Source organism: Lagopus muta, chromosome 5 (assembly GCF_023343835.1).
Source record: "Lagopus muta isolate bLagMut1 chromosome 5, bLagMut1 primary, whole genome shotgun sequence".
Classification (NCBI taxonomy): domain Eukaryota; kingdom Metazoa; phylum Chordata; class Aves; order Galliformes; family Phasianidae; genus Lagopus; species Lagopus muta.
Window position 1 is genome coordinate 54,518,145 of NC_064437.1, and position 20,648 is coordinate 54,538,792.

Here is a 20,648-nt window from a genome sequence, read left to right on the forward strand (position 1 = left end):
ACAGATTTAAGATAATGGCTGCTTATTTCAAATGTGACAAGTTTGCTTCCTTTAGGCACGTGCTCTCTCACTCTGCTTACAGGAAGCTGTAGCCACATTTCTTTTAGCTACTCTGATGAGCTACAGGAGCAAATTAGCTTCAAGTTCAAGGGTAAAGACAGTAAGCATACCAAATCTTGCATCAGGAGAGTCTGTCATCAACATATCACCAACTGCTCACCAGAGACCCAAAAGCACCAGTACTTACGCCTAGGTTTTTGACAGTCTTCTTTAATCACATCAAGGGTCACTTTAAGCAGCTCCTTATCGTGGTCGGTCACCTGGAGGAAAAAGTAGACTGCTCTAAATTGTCAGTTTATTTCACAGTAGACGGCATCAATATTAAAAAGGAATCCAAGGTTCTGATGTATTCTAAAAACTTACATCATCATAACTACAGTCTGCATGATAGGCTGCCTCCAAGGTCAATAATGAATGTTAAATTTTCAATTACCTTTTTTTAGCAATTAGTAGGATTCAAGTGTTAGGAGAAGAGAATGAAATATTAGAATTCAACCCAAAAGAAGCGAGCTGACTCAAGGCAGCAGAATCCCAACTTTCAACCTAACCCCAATAAAAAGACCTGTCCTGGTCTTCATTGTGCTCTACTGCATCAGCACACAGTTCAGTAATCCAGTAAACACTGACTGCACCTAGAAGAGCAGGAGAGCTGAAGAATGGTATTGAGCTACAAAAAAGAAAACCCCAAGAACTGCTCAGTGAGAGATATGGGGTAAAAGCAACAGTGAAGAAAGCTGCAGATGAGGCTGATGAACACACATACAGCTTCTGAAATATTTCTACCTTAAAGCTATAAAATTGTGATACCATTGAAAAAGTTAGCAGTAGCAGCTCAGTTCCTTACATGGTAGTACAGGTCCTTGGAGGTACTGGGTTTTTGGAAAACCACTCCTTTTTCTTGTAGTTTCTTTATTGCTTCCTTGAAAACACTGTGAATCCTTTTGGAGCTGGATTCACTTCCTGAATTCACCTGGATGGGAAGATAGGAGTGAAGCAGATGGTGAGAACTTGAGAACTCTCAGCCCTACTGAAGCTGACAGTAACAGCTTCTGAAGACTTCAAGAACAAAAGAATTTCACGTGATTTTTGTTATGCATTTTTATTCATTTCAAAATTCAGAAATCTTTTCTGTTACACATGAACTAACCAACACTTCAGGCTTGAAAAAGAAAAAAACAACAACCCAGAAGCTGTACTGTTCTAAAGAAGCCAGAAATCTTCTAACTGCCTTCTTGGTATTTAGCAGCTATTTAATTACACACTGAGAGTTCTTTTCTCTTGGAATAAACCTGTGATGCTTACAGAGAATTCAACAGTTAAGCTGATCAGCTTTATGATATTCAGATTTTTCCTGTAAGAAAGGGATACGGGAAGAAGCCAGGAAGGCTAGTGCTTCGTAAGGTGATATTCAGGAGGAATCCAAGTGCTGCAGATTCAATCTCCATCTCTTGATATGAAAATGTGGCAATGTCCAAGGAAAACGAGGAAACTGGTAATGGCAATATTTATTTCTTGTCCCTTGGTTTCCAATTTTTTATTTATTTATTTTCCACATATTCTGATCTTGCTTTTAAGAACTTCTCCAAAGTTCCAATGAAATAAAAAGAGAAAGTATATGCAAGAAATTAAAGCAGGTATATAAGATAAGGATTCTGGAAAGGATTCCGTTTATAAGGCAAGTGAGAAAATGAGTTTCTTGTCAAAGAAGAACGTGCCTGAAAGCCTGTAAGTGGGGTGGCTATTAGAAGAAAGGGTTCGGTACGTTGCTAAAAGGGTAGGAAGGAAGAAATGAGGGAAAAAAAGCAGGGTTTGTTTGAAAGCAGAGCTAAAAGAGCAGGATGACAAGGGACGTTGGAGTTCCTGAGAAGGGAACTGGAAGAAAATGAATCAACTGTGGAGAAAAGACTGTACAGGTAGGTAAGAGTAAGACCATGAGTTTACTCCTTTCCATCTCTATCAGTCCTACTGTATTTTTCAAACTCACATTTATCTACAAAGCCTGCTTCAGTTCCCCATGTGCTGTTTCCACATCTGTTGGGCACACACTGTGCTCCCTGTGATTTCCTTCAAGGCGGCAGCTAAACTGTTTCCCACAAACAAACATGCGATGAGTGGGACCAGACCACACCAGAGCAACCAAAGCAAGATTTGCCAAGCCATGTTTTCAGCCATCACCATAGATGCTACCATTCTGTCCTGAAGATAAGTATCAGATACCACATGTCCTCTTCAATCATCAGGTCAACTCAAAGAAATCCTGCGAGTGACATAGGTAACCATGGTGCACCAGTATGAACGCACGTGGACACATGGTAACAAACACATTAGCAATGTAAGAATATCTTTCCACAAAACATTACTTTCATCCATTTTTAAGTCTTGAGCGAAACTCAGACTATCTCTAAGATTGGGAGCTGATGCTTCTAGCCAGGAACAGTTCACAGACCCAATGAGGCATAAGCACTCTCCACATTTTTCTCCATGCCCTTCCCCTCAACGTTTCAACAGGCCATAATCACAGCTCTCCTTTTTTCTTCCTCTCTCTGTGCCCCACAGCAGCTAACTATCTTTTTTCCTCTCAAGTTCTTAGCCAAAAATAATTACCTAATAGTTCGAGATATTTAACACAGAACAATGGCTATTATCCTCAGTCTTTATTGGCTTCAAGTTTTCTCCTGTTACAGAATTCAGTGTCTGAATGTTTGTCCCCCGAGGCACCACAGCTATATCAGTTTATGCAACAACAGACACTGCTTTCAATGACAAACTTGACCTTACATTTGGACATCATTCGAGTCACACCATTAATACTGCTATAATATTTCTCTTTACAATGCCTCAATGAACTGAAGAAATAAACATTAAATGTGGTAGGAAGGGGTTTTGTTTGCTTGTTTTACAAATGAAGAGCGAATATTTTCTCATAATAAAGCACACTCATAACCATACCTAAAATGGACAGACTTTGCCTCTAGCAGATGCAGGAATAAATCCTCAAAAATTTAAGAAACTGCTTGCAAAGCAACCACCTCAAAACTAATCAATTTTTAATATGAAAGCAAACATTTGAGAAGAAAAAAAAAAAAAGAAAAATAACTCCAAAGCAGCATGACAATTATTCAGTTTGGCTTAACAGTGAGATCCCGTCAGAAAAGGGAGATAATTAAAAACAGACTCTGTGTGAACTGACACACAGCTCTGCCTGGATGGATACTGAAACAGAATCACTAAGAGCAGAAGTCAAGAGATTGACAGACAGAAGGCAGAGAGGCACACTTGAGAGTGAGAAAATAAGCAAGCAGCTGCTATATCTCAGCATTCCCTCAAATGTGTGGAGTCCAAGGGAACAGGCTCAAGGGGAGAATAACTGCTGCCAAAAAACAAACAGGGGCTCTTGCCCTCTTTATGGGCTTTAACAGTATCCTAAGTTGGAAGAAGTTATTTTTCTCTAGCATGGACTAGAGTGCACTTCTACCTCTCTGAGTAAATCAACAATTTAACCGTTTCTTTGTGCACACAAGCTAGAATTCCTTAATCCATTCTTTTGTTCATCCAAAATATCTCCAACTTCTCATCCTGCCCATCCAAAAGTCAACAGAATGTCTCCTTAATTCCTTGTCGCTTTCTTTTATACCAAACCAGGCCCTCATTTCTTCTGAGCTTGCACTGTCTCCTGAGAGGCAACGTACACTGACGCTTGACTGCTGAGCAGAGGTCTAGAGGAGGTTGGACACAGTGCTACACACAGACAAAAGAAATCTGAGACGATGAAATCCTAGCTGATTTCACATTCCTGCTTTTATTTCAGGAGGTTGAAAAACGCTTGCATTTCAACAGTTATAAAAACGTGTCTGTTGTTGTTAAAGTAGTTCCTTCTGAGTCACAGCTTGTTAACTATCGCTTTACTTTTATGAAGCTTTTCATCCAAGAAATTCAAAGCATTTTCAGGTATTAAGTAGTTTAACTGCTGATCCAAAGCAATAGCAAGATTTGAATCTGGATTTTGAATTAACCCCTCACAGTGTTCACACATCATCTTTCAAAACATCTCCCCTCTGGCAAACCTTAAGTTTCAGAGAGCGCAGTTCCAGGTTCCCTGAAGTGCTGACAGCAGCTGTTCTCCCCTGCTCTCCCAAATCAGATTCTTTCTAAAAATGAAGCTGCACATCCACACGCAGGAGCACCCTAAAATCATTCATCACTTTTGTAAAGCTCACCTTCTTCCCTTTCTCCCCCAGCTATTGAATGATGGTTTTACCATCCAGAGCTTCCCTCCCAGGGCCAGCCAGGAAACATGCAGCAAAGCCAACAGAACACGTCTCCAGAATTAAACTGGTATTTCAACTCACATACATATTCTAGCTGGTGGCCTTGCTTAGTTTAGTGGACTGGTGCTGTGCAACCAATTATTCTCTTTATAGCAAAGTAAACTTCCTGCACAATCAATAATTGGTCAAAGAATGACGTAGTACAGGAATTGGGTTGAATGCTGAAAGTATATAATTGGCTCTTTATGAATCACAACACACCCTGACTGTGTTAAAGTTTCCTGGTATAACCACACTACTGTGATACTACTAATAGAAACTGAGCTTTGCAATTTCTCTCTAAGCCTTAGTTTAGACAGGTGACAATTTTAGTGACAGTGATGATAGTGATTCTGGATGTGTCAGTACTGAAGTCCTATCATAAATAAGCTTTGCTATGTTTAAAGTAGCAGTGAAGCTTCCTCCAGAAGAAGGAAGACAAGCGCTGACATCAAGAACGTATAAACCAAACTGTGTTATACCTACAGTACAGTATGCATAGCCATAGTAAGCATAAATAAATGCAGTAAAACTCCTTGCTTCAACTACCTGTCATTGCTGACCTTGAGATAACGTTCAAACCAAAGGAAGTATAAAGAGCAAAGTTTGGAAAACACAACCAAGTTGAAGCTAGTGACATGCATGAAGTGGAATGAGAGTACTAAAACAGCTCATAATATAGCTTATGCATGGAAGAAATAAGAAAGAAAGGTTAATCAAGACCGGCTGGCTGCAAATTGAATCTATTCTCAATCAGAAACTGCACATATCAAGCTCACATGAATAGATTTACTTTTTTTTTCTGAAAAGAACAAAAAATTAGTTGCCTAAGTCCAGCAAGGGAAGGCTAACACTTAGAAATAGAAGGGTACTGGTTATGTGAAATAAAGCTTTACTATTTTCAAAATAGTAACAGATTTCTTAATTTGTAATAATTTTTAAGAACATCAAGCTACTAGTTCTTACTTATCCTCTGTAACTATAAAATTAAGAAACCTCGTATGCGTTTGAGCAGAGGACACGATTAGAGTTCAGCTATATGCATCTGCTAGAGAGAAATTTATTCTGAAGGGCCAGCTGGGGAGCCATTAGGACTGAAACTCAGTATTGTGAGACACACAGCTTTGTGGGACATGGACAGTAATCCTGAAAAGGACAAGAGAGGTGTGAGAGGTGCTGCCTACATCGTTATCCCAGCTACCTCCTCCCATCCTCATGCCCTGTTCCACTCTACTGCCAGTGATTCCATTGCAGCTCAATGCCCCCCTGAAAGAAATTTTCCATGAGAAAATTTCTTATGTACTTGCACAATGTTTATCACAATGGGATGGTAAAAAAATAGATGATGAAAGTGCACAAACATCTCCTAGGATCACACAGAAAGGATGAGAGAAGCAGAGTTTAAATCACAACTGTGCTATAACCTAGAAACAGGAGAAAATTATAAGGCTAATTATCAAAGTACCCCATCCCTTCAAAGCCAGTAGAAGTACAAGAAGCAAACAAGTGTGTACTTTGCTCCGTAGTTTAAGGCTTACAGTTTGGCCCACTCATCTACCTTGTGCCTTGACAAAATGGCATAACAACTTCATTCTACACTAGCAGTACCCTTTCTCCATTTGGTTTAAGAGAGATGCAAAACTGAAGATTATAGAAGGAAGGAAGGGAAGGAAGAAGGATAGAAATCAGATTTCCCTCTTATTTTTGTGAATCAAACTCGGTACTTGACCCTTTACCAGTTGAGGGAAGTAACACTTTCAAGAGACTGAGCAGAGGAACAACAAAATACATTTCAAGAGCATTACTAGGAGCACCCTTAAGGCATTCAGGTCACTTGACAACTGAATGTTGTTTCTTATGCAAAGAGATATAAGCCTCTTTGCAAGGAATTAATACCAAAGGGCAGAGGGGAGAACTGCAATTTCTAAATAAGCATCTGTGTGCCCAAATTCCTGGGACATACACTCACGCTTTTGCATCAGGGTCAGGAGCAACAGCTATTAATTATTATGACAGTTCCTCATGACTATTAGCAATGCTGATGCTGGAGGAGGAGGGTTGTGCCTTTATGTTTGCTCTGCACCAGTTCCTACTTACAATGGCTCTGCAAGTCATTCATCTTAATCTTTCTATAGATTCTAGAACTTCAGAGATGGACATTTTCAGCATCAGTTACAATGAGCACTACTTCCTTTTATGCAAAGGGTTTGGGAACTCTTTAATATTGTTCCAGCTGGTTTAGAAAAATACCCTGTCTCATTCTGGATATTTTAGTAACAAATTTTTCCTGTCACAAATCATACAAATTCCTGTCCTTGTTTATATATCCATAACTGCTTTAAAGCAAACAACAAAAAATGCCTTAACAAAAATTAAAGAAGCAGTTATCAAGAAGCAGTTATCAGAAACAGTTCATTGAGGCAAACAAGAACAGAGATTGTTTTCATTATTGTTTAGCCTCATCTGCAATGGACTGGCCTTCATTGTTTATTTTTAAGAATTAAACAAACATTATCTATTAACATAACATAGCACTTTTATCTTTAACATGTATGTCAAAATCAGGCTCTGAAAATGACTGCCATGGATCCATTTCTCTACAGAAAACCAGAAAGTAAACAAGTGAGTCACAGTACTCTGGTTTAAATGTAGAAGTTGCCATTGGTAACAAGGTTAAATTCATGACTGTTACTTTTGCAGAAGTTTGTCACTCCAGTAGAGAGCCTGGCTTGCAATTTATCCAAATAGCAAAAATAATATTAAGCCATTTTACAAAATGTTTTTTTTTTCCTATCATTTTATAGTTCATCAAGACCATAGTATCTCACTGGAAAGCTTCTTAACAATTTGGTTACTTGCAATTGCATTTAAACAGATTTCATTTAAATCCCACCTTCTGATCCTTTCAGTCAAGGCATTCCACAAGGCCATACACATTTAACAGGGAGCATTTTTCATTCACTCATTATAATCCACTTTTGAAAGCAACATCTATATTAATACATTGCACTTCCAATGAGAAATAAAACAAAGAATTTGTCCTCCCTTTTCCTGGTGGGGACATCTGCTCCAAAGAGCCCAAATGCCTTTTCCAACAGTGACATTATTCACTGATTGAGGTAAGTTAGACTGTAAGGTTACTCAGCTCACGTACCAGATCACCCTTAACAATAGAATTGTAGCTTTCTTCACTCCAGTTTTAAACATCCCAAGTGACAAGGCTTCTCAAACCCCAGAAATAACCCCAGAAAGCTAAATCAGGAATAGGCATTTGTAATTTTCAAATCCATTGAAGGCATTAGTTTCTTAGCTGGTTGCTTAGACTTTCAAAAATGAAACTGTTTTCCCCAACAAAGAACTAAAAACAATTACTTTCACTCACCTGACAGCTGGGACTAGATTTAGGCCCATCAGCTAGGGATACCAGAGAATGAATTGTTTCCAACTCCTGCTGGTAAAAGGTCTGAATTTTGTTTTCTAGTAGGAAATCTCTTACTTTCTCATGCAGCGTTTGGATTAAGAAATCCAAACCTTCTGGTCCACTACAAAAATACAGAGAACAGGTTTAAATAAATAAATAAATAAAATCAAGAAATACATTACAGTTTTTAATAACAAATGTGTAAGTGTAGCCAGATAGACTGGTTTTAAAAGATCAGAAGGTATTTTACTGTCCTTAGACAGTAAGAGAGTTTGAATCTAAACTCCTAAGTAAGGCAGACCATTTTAAAATGCACTGAACACCTCGGTTCAGATTCCCTTGCTCCAGATCCCCTTTCTGCCAGAGATGTAAAAGGTCTGTCTATGCACAGTATTTTAACATCTGACTAATAATCAGTTGGGAGCTTTTTAATTCTTTTCTCAGCTCATGGACAAGTATCTTATCTGTAAGGATTGTTAACTGTTCAGGAGAAAAGAAGGCTGCTATTGTATGCTTGTGCAGAGTACAAATCACAGTGGGACCCTGTTCCATTTTCCTCCAGTTATCACATTAACAAATAAGCAACAACAGAAACTCACACATTGCCTTTAGACCAGACCGGTTACCACATTTACCTCTGTCCTGCCCCTGGGCTTTGGAAAGGTTTATCATAAACTTCTCTATACAGGCAGGGGAGCTCCAACATTCTTGAAATCTGAACATCACACACAGGATCATCCACCTTATCTGAAGCAGGAAAAAGAACAGCTGTACTGGCTTTAAACAAGCATACCTCAGGCGGCACAACAAGGTTTCACACATTAGTATTAAATTGACAGATTTTGTTTGTTGCTGTTGTTATAAAAACAAAACCAGACCACAAAGGTCACTCCCACTTTCATAGCCTAAAAGGAGGTAAATGATCTGTCGTGGTGCAATGCAAACTGTTCTTTTGCCTGATAACTGAGAATTGGGTATTTTACCTGAAATACATGAAGTAAGCACATAGTAAGGAACTTTATTCGTGCTGCTGATGTTAAAGCAATTTAAAGGCTACGTGAATTTTGTGGACCTCCTTCAACAAAACAATGGTTTTATCACCAGCCCTTCAATAGTTTATATACTCATAAAACTTCTGTTTGGAAAGGAGGGCTTTCAGATTTTTGCAAGAGCTGAAAAAACTGATTTTTTTTCTTCCTTTTTAATCTGAACTACACAAGCTCTTTAAAAGACAGGCTTCCCCAGTTACACAATAGCACAGACACTACAGAGAAAAGGTGTTATGCAACTGGAAGATCCTAGGATATAAATAATCTATTGTTGCCCAAAGAGCTTTGAGATACAGGTCAGCACCCACAGATCTCTGACTGAGTGACTTCAAACGGGGGAATAATTTTCAGGCATTCTGTGGAGTCAGAAAGTTTAGGAAAATGGGCTTTAATATAAAAATGTGACAATAAACTGTTGTCTGTCCTTGGAATGGATGATGTGGGCTGTAAACAACAACTGTTTCTTCAAAGCAGTTAACATTCTTGGTTAAGTGTGACATAGAAGCTCATAATTTTCTTTCCAATGAGTTTTGGCTGTTCTATTTCAATACAAAGAAAACTGAAGAGCACTCACAGATATCCAGTTAGAGTATCTTGTATATTCTTGTATACATTCTATTCATCTTTCATAAATCTTTCAGGAATTCCTCTTGTATAGGTAGTCTTCTAGTCCCACACATTAAGCAGTGTGTATTTTAGTTTTAGCAATGTAAGGTTAGAAAAAAGGCACACGAATGCAAAACTCATTTTTCTAAAGAGATGCCAGAAAACAAAGTGGAAATCATTCAATAAACTACACAGAGCTTGGGCACAGATCCCTGGCACTTACAAAAACATGAAGACTGAATTTCTCTTTGCTGCCTGAAGGTCCGGACGTAACCTCTGACCCTGATGACATCCCCAATCTCCAGCCTGGTTTTCTGGCTCACCATTTCCTGGAATTTCTTCATCTGTTCAAGCACTTTAAGACTGCTGGGGGTGCTTGGGCACTCTGTAAGGAGTGATGGAAAAGCAAATCAGGCACGGAGGCCAAATGTCTAAACATTACTGTAGTCATATTGCTAGAAAAGGGAAAGGTCCCAGGCTTCATTTGTGCTGGGTAGCAAAACTTAAGGATGATAAAGTTAGCTTATAATATTACATTTATTTTAACAGTTCACCTGGGGAAGGTATAAAAGGGAAGAGATGTCACAGGTTGAAAAACTGAAATATGAATTGGAAATTGCCAAAATTGATTTTCTCATACTAAGGAGGAGAGGATAAAAAAAGGAAAGAAAAAGGTCAGCTGAACGTTTATATAAAAGAAGCATGAATCATCTGAGGTGAGGCCAAACCATTCATGTGATGTGAAGCAATACAGTGAGATGAATGCAACTTGACAGAACTTTTTTATGTAACACACCTTTGCAGGACAGCAATTTCTTCATTATTTAAAACCTGAATAATGACCTAACAACCTCTGATCATCATTACTGACTTTGAAGAAAACTTCCTGTGCCTCTTGGGAGCTATTTTCTTTACCTAACACAAATTAATTTTCATTAATAAAATAACAGTCAGTCAGTGCTATTGTACATGTAAAATAATAGCATACAAGGCTGAAACAAGAATTCGGAGTCCTCACTGTGTGTCAACCACTATTTGATGCAATTTCTTCCTTATTTAGGAAGAAATTGAGGAATTTATATTCCTCACCAAAAAAAAATAATTTGTGAGTCCCCATTTCTTTTTTTTGGACAACGTCAAGTGTAAGTTAGTATGAATTACCTGTGTGTATAGAAGTGCTTGTTCCACTGATATCAACCCTTTTTAACTCCTATATCAAGCTTTCCCTGCCTTTTCTATGCATGTGTAGTACTGGAAGATTACACTAATGGCATTTATTTCAGTTTCACTAGCTTCAATCTATTACTGGAGCTTTCAGGAATGTCCAACGTAGAAATTATCCCATATTTTGATATGCAAGAAGGTAAAGTCAGACATTACTGAGTTCTTCTGTCACTGAGTACAAAAACAGATTCACTTAAAATGCACAATTTTTGCTCGTTTAGAACTGCTGAAATCACAAAATGTTTGCTCCCCCTGCATTTAAATCTACTTTTGAGTTCATCAAGCTAGCACACACATAAACAGAAGGAAAATATGAATGCAAACAAAAAAAAAAGAGGAATTCTGAAACTATTGTGCCACAAGGGTGAGAAATGAAGATCAAGTTGGTGGTCAATTGACTGGTTTTATAAAGTGTAAGAAGAGGATTCTCTGAAAAATTTCACAGCATGGAACTGAAATACATTATGCTAATAAGGAAAAGGCTTGATAAGTCATAATGCAGTGTTTTTATTGGCACCATGACTGGCAACAACACAAAAAGTAATACGAAGCTCCCAAGATGGCCCAGGCTGTGGGATATGGTTGTTCTGCAAGTGAGATCATTTACTAAATTATTTAAGTTGCAAACAAAAAGTACACTCACAAAGAGGAATTACTTAATAAGTTACCTGATAAAGATCTTTCTGCTACCATGGGATTTTTCCAGCAGATACAATTTATAACCCCAGTACTATCATCCACTGTAAAAAAAAAAATTGCAAGAATTACAGAGAATATGAAAGTAGGTAGTGATGTTCCAAGAAATGAAAATATGTAGATATTCTCAGCAGTCATCTCCCTGCATATCTCATTCTAATCAGGCTGTAAAGGAAAGTGGGGGCTCATCTCCTGCTTTTGGCTTTGAAATAGTCTCCAAACTTACTTGCAGAATACTTGAGTGCTAGACAACATGCCTACATGCATAGCAAGCAAAATAGCAGCTAGCTCCTCAAGAAATAAAACTAAAAAAAAATATCAAATACTGACAAATGATGCTGATTCACTACATATATGGGGTACTAGAGGTTTCTAATTTAATTGATAAAGTCAGAAGGTAAATCAGTGCTGAAAGTTGAAGCTAAACAAATTACAATTAGAAATGAAACACAATGCACAGAAATATTAATACCAAAACGAGAGAACAGCATGTCAGGGCTGGTGGGGAGTGAGGAGGGAGGCAGAATAACAAAATAGATAAAGAGAGTCCTATCTCCAGCTACACTGTTTTTTACACTAATATTGCAAACAAAGTCTGCTGGCCTTCCCCATTTAAGAGATTAGAACGGCAGCCACCACATCCAGACAGGACAGAGGACTTGCCTATGGTTGTGCCCTAGGCCAAGGATTCCTAATTTAAGGTACCACTTAGTGGCATGCAAGCCACTTCCGTATTAAAAAGCTTAACACCTACCCTCTCCTGAGCATGTCAGCTATCTGGCTTTTCCTGTCTTACTAGTACCTAGGCAAAATAAGTCCTGTGATTCCTGCCCTAGGCACTGTATTGTTCAAGACACCAAAAAAGGAAACAAACAAACAAACAAAAAAACCAACAAAATAAACTATAAAGCTATTAGAAGAATCAATTGTTCTATAGATCAAGAGACTTCATATGGGCAGCTTGCCCAGCAAACATCCTCTAAGTAAGAAGGTACCAGGTGTCTGTCAAACCATGGCAAGGATCACATTTACAGTCCAGCTAAAATTCCAAGCACATTGCTCCCTGAACATAACTGCCTCCAACACTGACCTTCATAAATACGACCTCTTCATAAATAAGAATCCACAATTTTCTGCTGCTCCTCAAACCAGCTCTACAAAACCAGACACTATATATAGATAAAAAGCAACAACAAAGAAACCCCCTCTAACCAGTTACTACAAAAGCATCAGTGGTGTTTACCAGGAAGGTACTGATTGGTACTTGCAGTCGCTTCCTCTGGGAATCGTAGCATCAAAGCAAAATGCCTTTGCATTGTCTCATATGTTTTGAAACAATCTCCCTATTTGAGGGTCTGATCTCAAGTCATTGCCTTGTCTTCCTGTTTCCCAGTAGGTATGCTGAACTACTCTGGCACAGACACATTCTTAATAGCAAACGGCATTTATAAGATGCAGGCAATCCCAAATTCCATCACTAGACGTATGGTTGTTTCATTGCTATCCCCCTCCTGAGCTCCCATGTCTGCAGCTATTTCAATAGATTTAGTTCAGCACTGGTGTAGACAATGATCTAATTAATAGGGTTTCCTCTCTTTGGTACAGATGAAATGCAATTATTTGAGTTGGAGGAAGAGGCATCATACACATATAAAGCTACTGATGCAAGCCAACACTGACAATAAGAAACAGGGAAGACAACATTTTACAATTATTTTGCTACACTATGTAGATGTTTCCTTATAGACCAAAATACATGCTTCCTAAGAAGAGCTTGGAAGCCAAACAAACAAGGCTGAAGGATTAGGAAGCCAGATGATTCCTCATCAATGTGACTGTTAGAAATCATAGAGAGACCGACCTATAGTTGACCACAAAGCTGAACTTGGGTTGCAGAGCCAGGCCCTGAAATAAAGCTCCCGAATAAACCTTTGAGCAAAAACAACTCCTGAACCACAGGTGAGTGAAAACTATTGCAATTGTATTCCTAATCAGACAGGAGAACGTTAATCTATTTTAAATGCACGCAGGGCGTCTACAGGCTTGTGAAAACTTCCTGGGCTCCCCTGCCATCCTTTCTCATCTCCTTGCATTTAATTTTATTTACTTATTAACTCTAGCATTGACTGTCTCACCATCTTGACTCTTACGTTAACTGTTTGAGATGCAGTCCACTCAAAGTCACCTGGTAAATTAGTAACTGTGTTGGTTTCTTTGTAAGAAGAGTTTGTTTTATGTAGGGCCTATGTGAGCCCACTGAGGCTCCAGTGAGATGTCTGTTTGTAAGGCAAGTGCTCAGCCTTTCAGTATGGTCCTGGAAAATAAGAAAAGCCACATCTGATGTTGTTTGGTTCTCTTAAAAAGGAGAGAAAAGATCAGAAAAGTGCGTTGGCTAAAAATATGAGCTTGCTGAAAGCTAGGCTTTAATTAGATATCCTTTTCCTAACTGATCATAATAAGAGCAATTAAACAAATCAATGTCAAAATGTATGTGCTGTTTTACATGGCATTTAGAATTATTATTAGCCAGGAAAGAGTTAATTCACTCTCTTCTAATAATTACTTTGCTATCAGTATGGATTTGGGCTGTATGGATTTGCAGCACAGAGAGAACCTAAGACTCTTAAAATAAAAGGTATATATTCTGAAGTAGACAGATAGGAAATGAGTGGGAGAGATGGTGGCAGTGACACAAAGACATTTCAGTTCCATCACAGAAAAACTACAAAGGGGCAATTGCTTTGTAAGTCACTTTTAAGCAGATGGAAAGTGAGCAAATGCTGAACAGCGCTCCAATTGATGCAACACCTGCTCTGTGACTCACTAACCAGAGTCTGTTGAACTGAGAGATGCAAGAAGTTACAAGCAGGAAACTGTCTAAGAAGTTACAATTCTATGCTGCTGGAACCAGCCTGCCTGAAAGAGAGGGCCGGCTGGGTAGAGGCACCCTGGCAGGTAGCCTGAGAATTCAAACCAGGAACTGCTGGAACAAAGAGCAGAGTTAGATGTGAAAGAACAGCAGGAAGGCAGGCTGAGAGCTGTATACTTAAAGGTTGGCTGATCTAACACTAAGTTCTTTTTGTTTCCGGTTTCTTTTTATTTCTACTCCTCCATTTTCTGTTCCAATCAAACATTTCCAACAAGCGTTACGTAACACTGAGGCTAGCATGGGAAAGAATTGTCCATTAAATTGCTTTTGCCTAGGTCATTGTGATTCTATTTTCCTCTGTTCTTATGAAATGCTGTCTCCATTTGTATTCTAGTGCAATAACAGAATAACTGCTGACGTTCAACTAGTTTCAACACTTCATTACATCATCAGTCTCATCATTTCTTAACTTAGGCGCTTGTTTAGTCTGTTCTACTTCAAGTGACTGAGCAACTCGTGCTTTAAAATACATAAACTTGTTATTTGGTGTAATGGCAGGGTAGTAACACAGAAATTAGATGGGAAGACAGGAGATACCCTATTTAATAAACTTGCAGGGACATTTATGTAGAGCAGACTCAACTCTAAGCAGCTACACTGTTTGGGGTATGCTTCATGCACTGGCAGCCAGTGCTACTCTGCAGTGCTGTGGTGCAACTGCAGGTGTTATGGAAGCTGGGACCTGGCTCTAAGCTGTCAATTCTATCTTCTCAACACCACTGTCAGAGGGGGAATTACTGCTGCCTCCATCTTAAAAATGGAAGAACTGAGTACAAAGTGTCAGTCCATAACTTAGCTACATCAGTTGGAAATTCGTGTCAGCAGACACTGGACACAGGTTCTTCAAATGCCTGCAGAGCAATGATCTATGCCTTTGGCTCCCCTTCCTACTGTGAGATGACCCTTTCCCCACCCCCAGTACTTCAGATTGCTTTTTCAGCACACAACCAGATGGCTCCAAGTTAATGAAATAGGCTGAATGCAACAGGGAAAAGCAAGAGGGAGGAGTCGACTGTGCTGGTGGTGGCAAGGTCTGGTGGGTACTACGATGGTTGGGTTGGATTTGCTAAGACACTTTGGCAGCTAATTATAATCAAGCTTAACAGGCACTAAAACCTGGCTCCAACACACAATATATAGTGTGTTATAGTGTATATAATATAAAGTCAGAAGGGGTTTCTGAAGCTCAAAAAAGGAAGAAGTAACTTCTTAGAGAAATCATTAAAACCATTTACATGTGACTAAAGAAAGAGCATATATGCAAAAGAAAAACAGTGGGGAACAGTGGCAAGGTAATAACAAATATTAAATTGTTCCAGATGACCCCAAATCAGTTACTTGGCTTCAGCCATTTGTTTTCTCTATTTTAAAAGAGAAACAGTAACTTGCTAAAGTATTCTGAGCTGGGCATATACTTCATGTAATAAAGTAGATTTGTTTCAAGAATAATCAAATAAGGCAACTTTTAATTTCAGTAACAGTAACTAAGACAAAGGGCTGATAAATGCAAAAACAAAGATGGAAATTCTTCTTACCTCCATAACTGTGAAAGGCTTCTCGCTCTTTAGTCTGAACCACCATCCCAACAACATCCACCTGTCTCACTGGATGTCCATTATAGAAGAATATACCTAGACAAAGAACACCCCCGGTAAGTAAATAAGTACTTTTTATTCAACATCCTGCCCTATGTAGGTTTGACTGACAAATGTGACTTCCTTGCACGCTTAATGTGCCTTAAAGTTAATTAATGCCTGCTTATGTGAAAAACCCCCTCGATTAGCAAGTACTGGAACACAAGGAGGAAGCATCAGCTCTATATAGGATACGAAAACTGTGTTATTGTAATCTCAGAACTCTATCAGCCTTTTCCTTTCTTCTACATTTGGATCTGCAGAACTGCTTACTGTGGGCTTAAGGTTCTTTGTTTTTGTTGTGGTTTTTTTGTTTGTTTGTTTTCACAGCTTCAAGTCTTAAGGATAAATAAGTGAATACAATGGAAGCACTTAGAGTTTCTCACAGCGCAGCTGCTCCTGATTAAGGCATTGCCTCCAAAAGGAAAACTAACACAATTCTGTCTTTTATTTCCAGAAGAACAGGAGCCATGGCGTAGGGTAGGGCATGGAGGTGGGTGGGGGGTTAACAACCCTCTCACATTGCAGAGCACACACTGGGCAGTCATCATGGATGGTATCCTGAGTTTCAGTTTCTGAAATAACATGTTCTAAAAACATCCCTTCAGAGCTATTTTTGCACATCTATAAAGGTGACTTGGATAGGAATAATACAAAATGAAGTTCAGGAAATGGCGAGGAATCAGAGCCTAGGGGACTTCCACAGCACTGAGGTTGCCACATAGTTTAATTTCTTTCAAGAGCGTGACCAATGTTTTTAACAAACCTTGATGTGAACATACACTGAAGCTTCACGGTCCACTAGCAGGAGAACAACTGGGCAATAAGCTCTGGTTAAACCCTGGTCTAATTTTCAGTCCACATGTTTTCTTCAGTTTTGGAATACTGTTGTTTTACTGAAGTATGAGGCTATCTGGGACATTCAATAACTGCCTTCTAAAAACTACATAACTCAAGGGTCTCAAAAAGGAACATTTGTCTCAAAGCACTGTGGCAAATCTTATAAAGGGAAAGAAAAACATTGCAACAAGGGAGTCACAAAAACATTCTGTATTAAAAAAGAAAAAAATCAAACATGAAATCCCAAAATAACTTGTCCTACATAGACAGCAGCCCTAAGTGGGCCTGGAATTAGTTTTTCCTCACACACAAAACAAAAACAGCAGTTTCAGAAAAAGCCAAAGGTGATCAGCCAAGCAGGTCACAAACAGGAGTTTTGCTGACACAAGTCCACTGCAATATGTCAGGGATGCATCCACTGCAGTCATCTTAAAACCACGCAGTCACCGGTCAGATGTGGTATAAAGAATGTTTAGCAGGTTTGTCTAGTTTTCTCATTCCATTTATCAGGACACAAATAAACACTGTTAGAGAAACTCTCAATGAAGGTGCACCCAGTGTACATAAACATTCATTAAATCTTACAAAACATACATGTGAGAAGGTCTGGGTCACTTTCAGGGCAAATCTATGAGGCAGAGACACCAATCTCTTCATGTACAAACAAGCAACAGGTTATTATATTCATTTCACAGTTAGTAAGCTGAGTTTTGGCAAATGACAGTGACCAGATAGAACTGGTTCTCTATATCCCCATAAGCTTACACAGAACTCCACCCTTACTCTCTGAGAAACTACCTGAATTCATACAAAAGATGACATTATAATTACATTATCAATCAGAAGCTGCTGAAGTTGATGACTTGAAGGTGTAAAGAGGGCGCTTTTCTTGCCCCAGATTATCTGCTTAAATTATGTTCACATCAGTAACAATAAAAACACACTACACATCTGAAGCCCTGTGTAGGTGCATTCAATCAAGTAACCCAGTAAATAACATGTACATTAACATGCTGTTATCACAACAGGAAACCACAGCTGCACTTTAGGGGGACTATGGAGAAGGCAACTTCTGGTCCTGTTGTTACCATCACCAAGGAATGAGGTCTTTGCCATTGCTTTAATTTTTATTACCTCTTTTTGTGTTATTTGCAGCTTCCCTTGCTTGTTGATAAGCTGTCACAATGCTGTACTGCATGATAGCTCTGCACACATTTCCGTGGTGTGATTATGTGTTACAACTGAGTTTGACACCCACTCTCCTTTCATGGCCTCTAAGTCAACACAACTGCTGTGTTTTTCTGGGTGGTTTTCCAGCCTCTTGTCACCATTTCTAGCAGGAGAGTAATTGGACAGGTTTACTGCTTTCCTCTGTGTTCTTTTAAGGGATTAGTCATTGTTGCATCAAATCCTAATGCTTAAAAATGGAAAGAAAAAACTTATTAGGTCATTCAGTTCATTTCCTCAGAGCAACTGCAAAATTGTTCCATACAGTAAATTCCTGGCAATTTGTACAGTCAGGATATAAACAATCCCAGTGAATGGGATCCCACCTTTTTCCTGGGGAGGCTGCTCCATAATTTAGGGAAAGCACTCTTAGAATAACTGCTAACATTTAGCCTGCCTGCCTTTCTATTCTTCCTAGGTACAACTGTTTTGCACTCATCCATTCTTAATTATCCTTACTTAATGACTGATTCATTGCTAATCAGCTCCAGCTGGTCTTCAAACCCATTAAAATTCAGGGAACATTGGCAGCAAACACCTACCTTCCTCCTTCCTCAAAAAATACTTTTTTTTTTTTAATTTAGAAGTTTCCATTGAGCCAATGGGTGAGATATGCTAAAAGATGTCTTTTGTGGTACATACACAGCAACAGGACACTGAACAAGATTAAAACTGTTTTTCTATGAGATTTCATTTTATACTTTAAAGCTTGGTTAGAAAATGACACAGGATTGCAAACAAGCTTAGTTGTGCAGAATGCCAGATGCACAGGAAGTGAAGAAAGCTCACATGCACCAATTTTAAAGACTGATATCTTGATATGAGAGATACCACTTCCTTAGGGCAATCTTAAAAAAACAAAAACACAAATAGTTATGAGGCAGAAGACAACTCACTCAACTAAAAGAAAGGGAAGGGAAGTGAGAAGGAAAAAGCCTAAACTATGTAGAGGTGAACAAAAGAGCACACAGAGTTGTGCCTTCAAAGGCCAGTCACGTTCTTTTGAAGCACGTTTATTGATGTGCACAGATTTAATTCTTCTGAGTATGTTTGCATGTGTGCACGCATGAACTGGTTTGTATTTCGTTCAATAACAATTAAAATGTCTCTGATTAAAGGAACAGCCTTTATCAGATGCACCTGCTATACCGGTACTACAATGAGACTGCAGAGTTTTTGGAAGCCTATATATATATATAAAATATATATAACACCAGACTGAAGACCCAATCCTGAAAAGGCTTTAAGAAAAAAAAAAAAAGTTTATGAAGTCCCAGTGAACATAAGAGTGGTTGTAAAAAGAAGAAGAAAACCACCTGTCCTTCATTTCTACATGAGTAGTACTGTTGTTATCCTTGCTGGTAAAGAAAAATAAAAGAGAATCACAAAACCTACAGGATGGAACTTATTCAAAGAACCATACAAATGTACTTTTTCCCCTGTGGAGAAAAAATAAACAAATAAAACAGCCCCAGCAAACCAAATGGAAAACACGCACTGCTTAGGGTTTCCTGCTTTCCATCATCAATTCTAAGTTTCTCGGGATTCCTCCCCAGCTTTTTCTGCACCTCGACACATTCCAGTTTGAAGTACCAAACACTTTCACAAAAGAGATCACACTGCAGTCTGTTTAGATTCTTTATAGTGAAAACAGAAACTGAAGATCGGACCCACAGTGCTCTACAAGATGTACACACACAGGTGACATTGGCTGAAGATCAGCAGAAGCAGACTGGCACACAACTGCCATTAATGGTTAGAAAACAAAAGGCATGGTACAAGACTCGGCCCAGGTGCCAGAACTTCCAAGCAAATCTTTCAAATACCTGAAGAACGTTGTAGCTTTCTTAACTAGAAATTAAGCAAACAAAACCTATATTTATTTTTTACAGTATGTTAATATGCCATCAACTAATTGATATTATGTCATAATAAAGAGGCTTAAAACCCTCCTCAAGTACTGTGGACGGAGTGGCAAGATAAAACATGTATGGCCAGAAAGGACCAGCATTTTTAGAACTATCAGAACATAACAAGCACTACCACAGTGGAAGTACACTACCTTAATGTAAGCCAGCTTGTGTGTGTATACACACACATAAATGCATGTATATATATATACATACACACAAGAAGAAAAGCTCACAGCACTAGCTTTTTTTTCCCCACCTTTATTTCTTCAAGGTAAACAATCTGTTCTTCTTAGAACTACTAAAGGTACAACTGTCATGTAGTTTTAGAGTACTGAAAAATAACTGTACTGATGTCCATGAAGCATTCTGAAATCCCTTGATGAAAAGCAAAACATAAATCAAATACAATTCTTTGTGTCTCATAATCAGCACATACAAGTACGTACCTGGAACTTGCTTGGATTCTCTCATTTCTTTTATATCTTTAATATAGAGTCTTGCAAAAGCAGAAAATACAGGATCTAACCCCCAGAGCAGGGAAGGTATCTCTTCTTCATGCTTCTTGGACTCAGGCTGCATTAAAACCTGTGAATGCCAGAAAAAAAAAAATGTAGTTATTGTCTACACAGGTGAACAGAAGCTGTTCTACGTTTTAGATGAATGACAAATTGACTTGTGATCTTACAAACTGCAATACAACTGAGCTGATGAGGAGTCACAGGAACTTATTAATACAACATCA

At 38.6% G+C, this 20,648-nt stretch overlaps 1 protein-coding gene across 5 annotated transcripts in view; it reads right to left on the reverse strand.

Moving 5' to 3' along the window:
• The window catches only part of STN1 (STN1 subunit of CST complex), a 41,946-nt gene that overhangs the window by 7,132 nt on the left and 14,166 nt on the right, over positions 1 to 20,648 (reverse strand). For 4 of the 5 annotated variants that reach the window (XM_048947190.1, XM_048947189.1, XM_048947188.1 and 1 more), the window contains exons 2-9: positions 20,353 to 20,491; positions 15,828 to 15,923; positions 11,336 to 11,407; positions 9,667 to 9,828; positions 8,424 to 8,535; positions 7,750 to 7,909; positions 905 to 1,030; positions 248 to 320 (exon numbers count right to left, since the gene is read on the reverse strand). In XM_048947190.1, coding sequence (XP_048803147.1) covers positions 248 to 320; positions 905 to 1,030; positions 7,750 to 7,909; positions 8,424 to 8,535; positions 9,667 to 9,828; positions 11,336 to 11,407; positions 15,828 to 15,923; positions 20,353 to 20,485 — 934 coding nt within the window. In that variant the 5' untranslated portion in view covers positions 20,486 to 20,491. Of the gene's footprint in view, positions 1 to 247; positions 321 to 904; positions 1,031 to 7,749; positions 7,910 to 8,423; positions 8,536 to 9,666; positions 9,829 to 11,335; positions 11,408 to 15,827; positions 15,924 to 17,900; positions 18,184 to 20,352; positions 20,492 to 20,648 lie in introns of those variants that run through there. The other variant, XM_048947192.1, reaches the window with a different exon arrangement.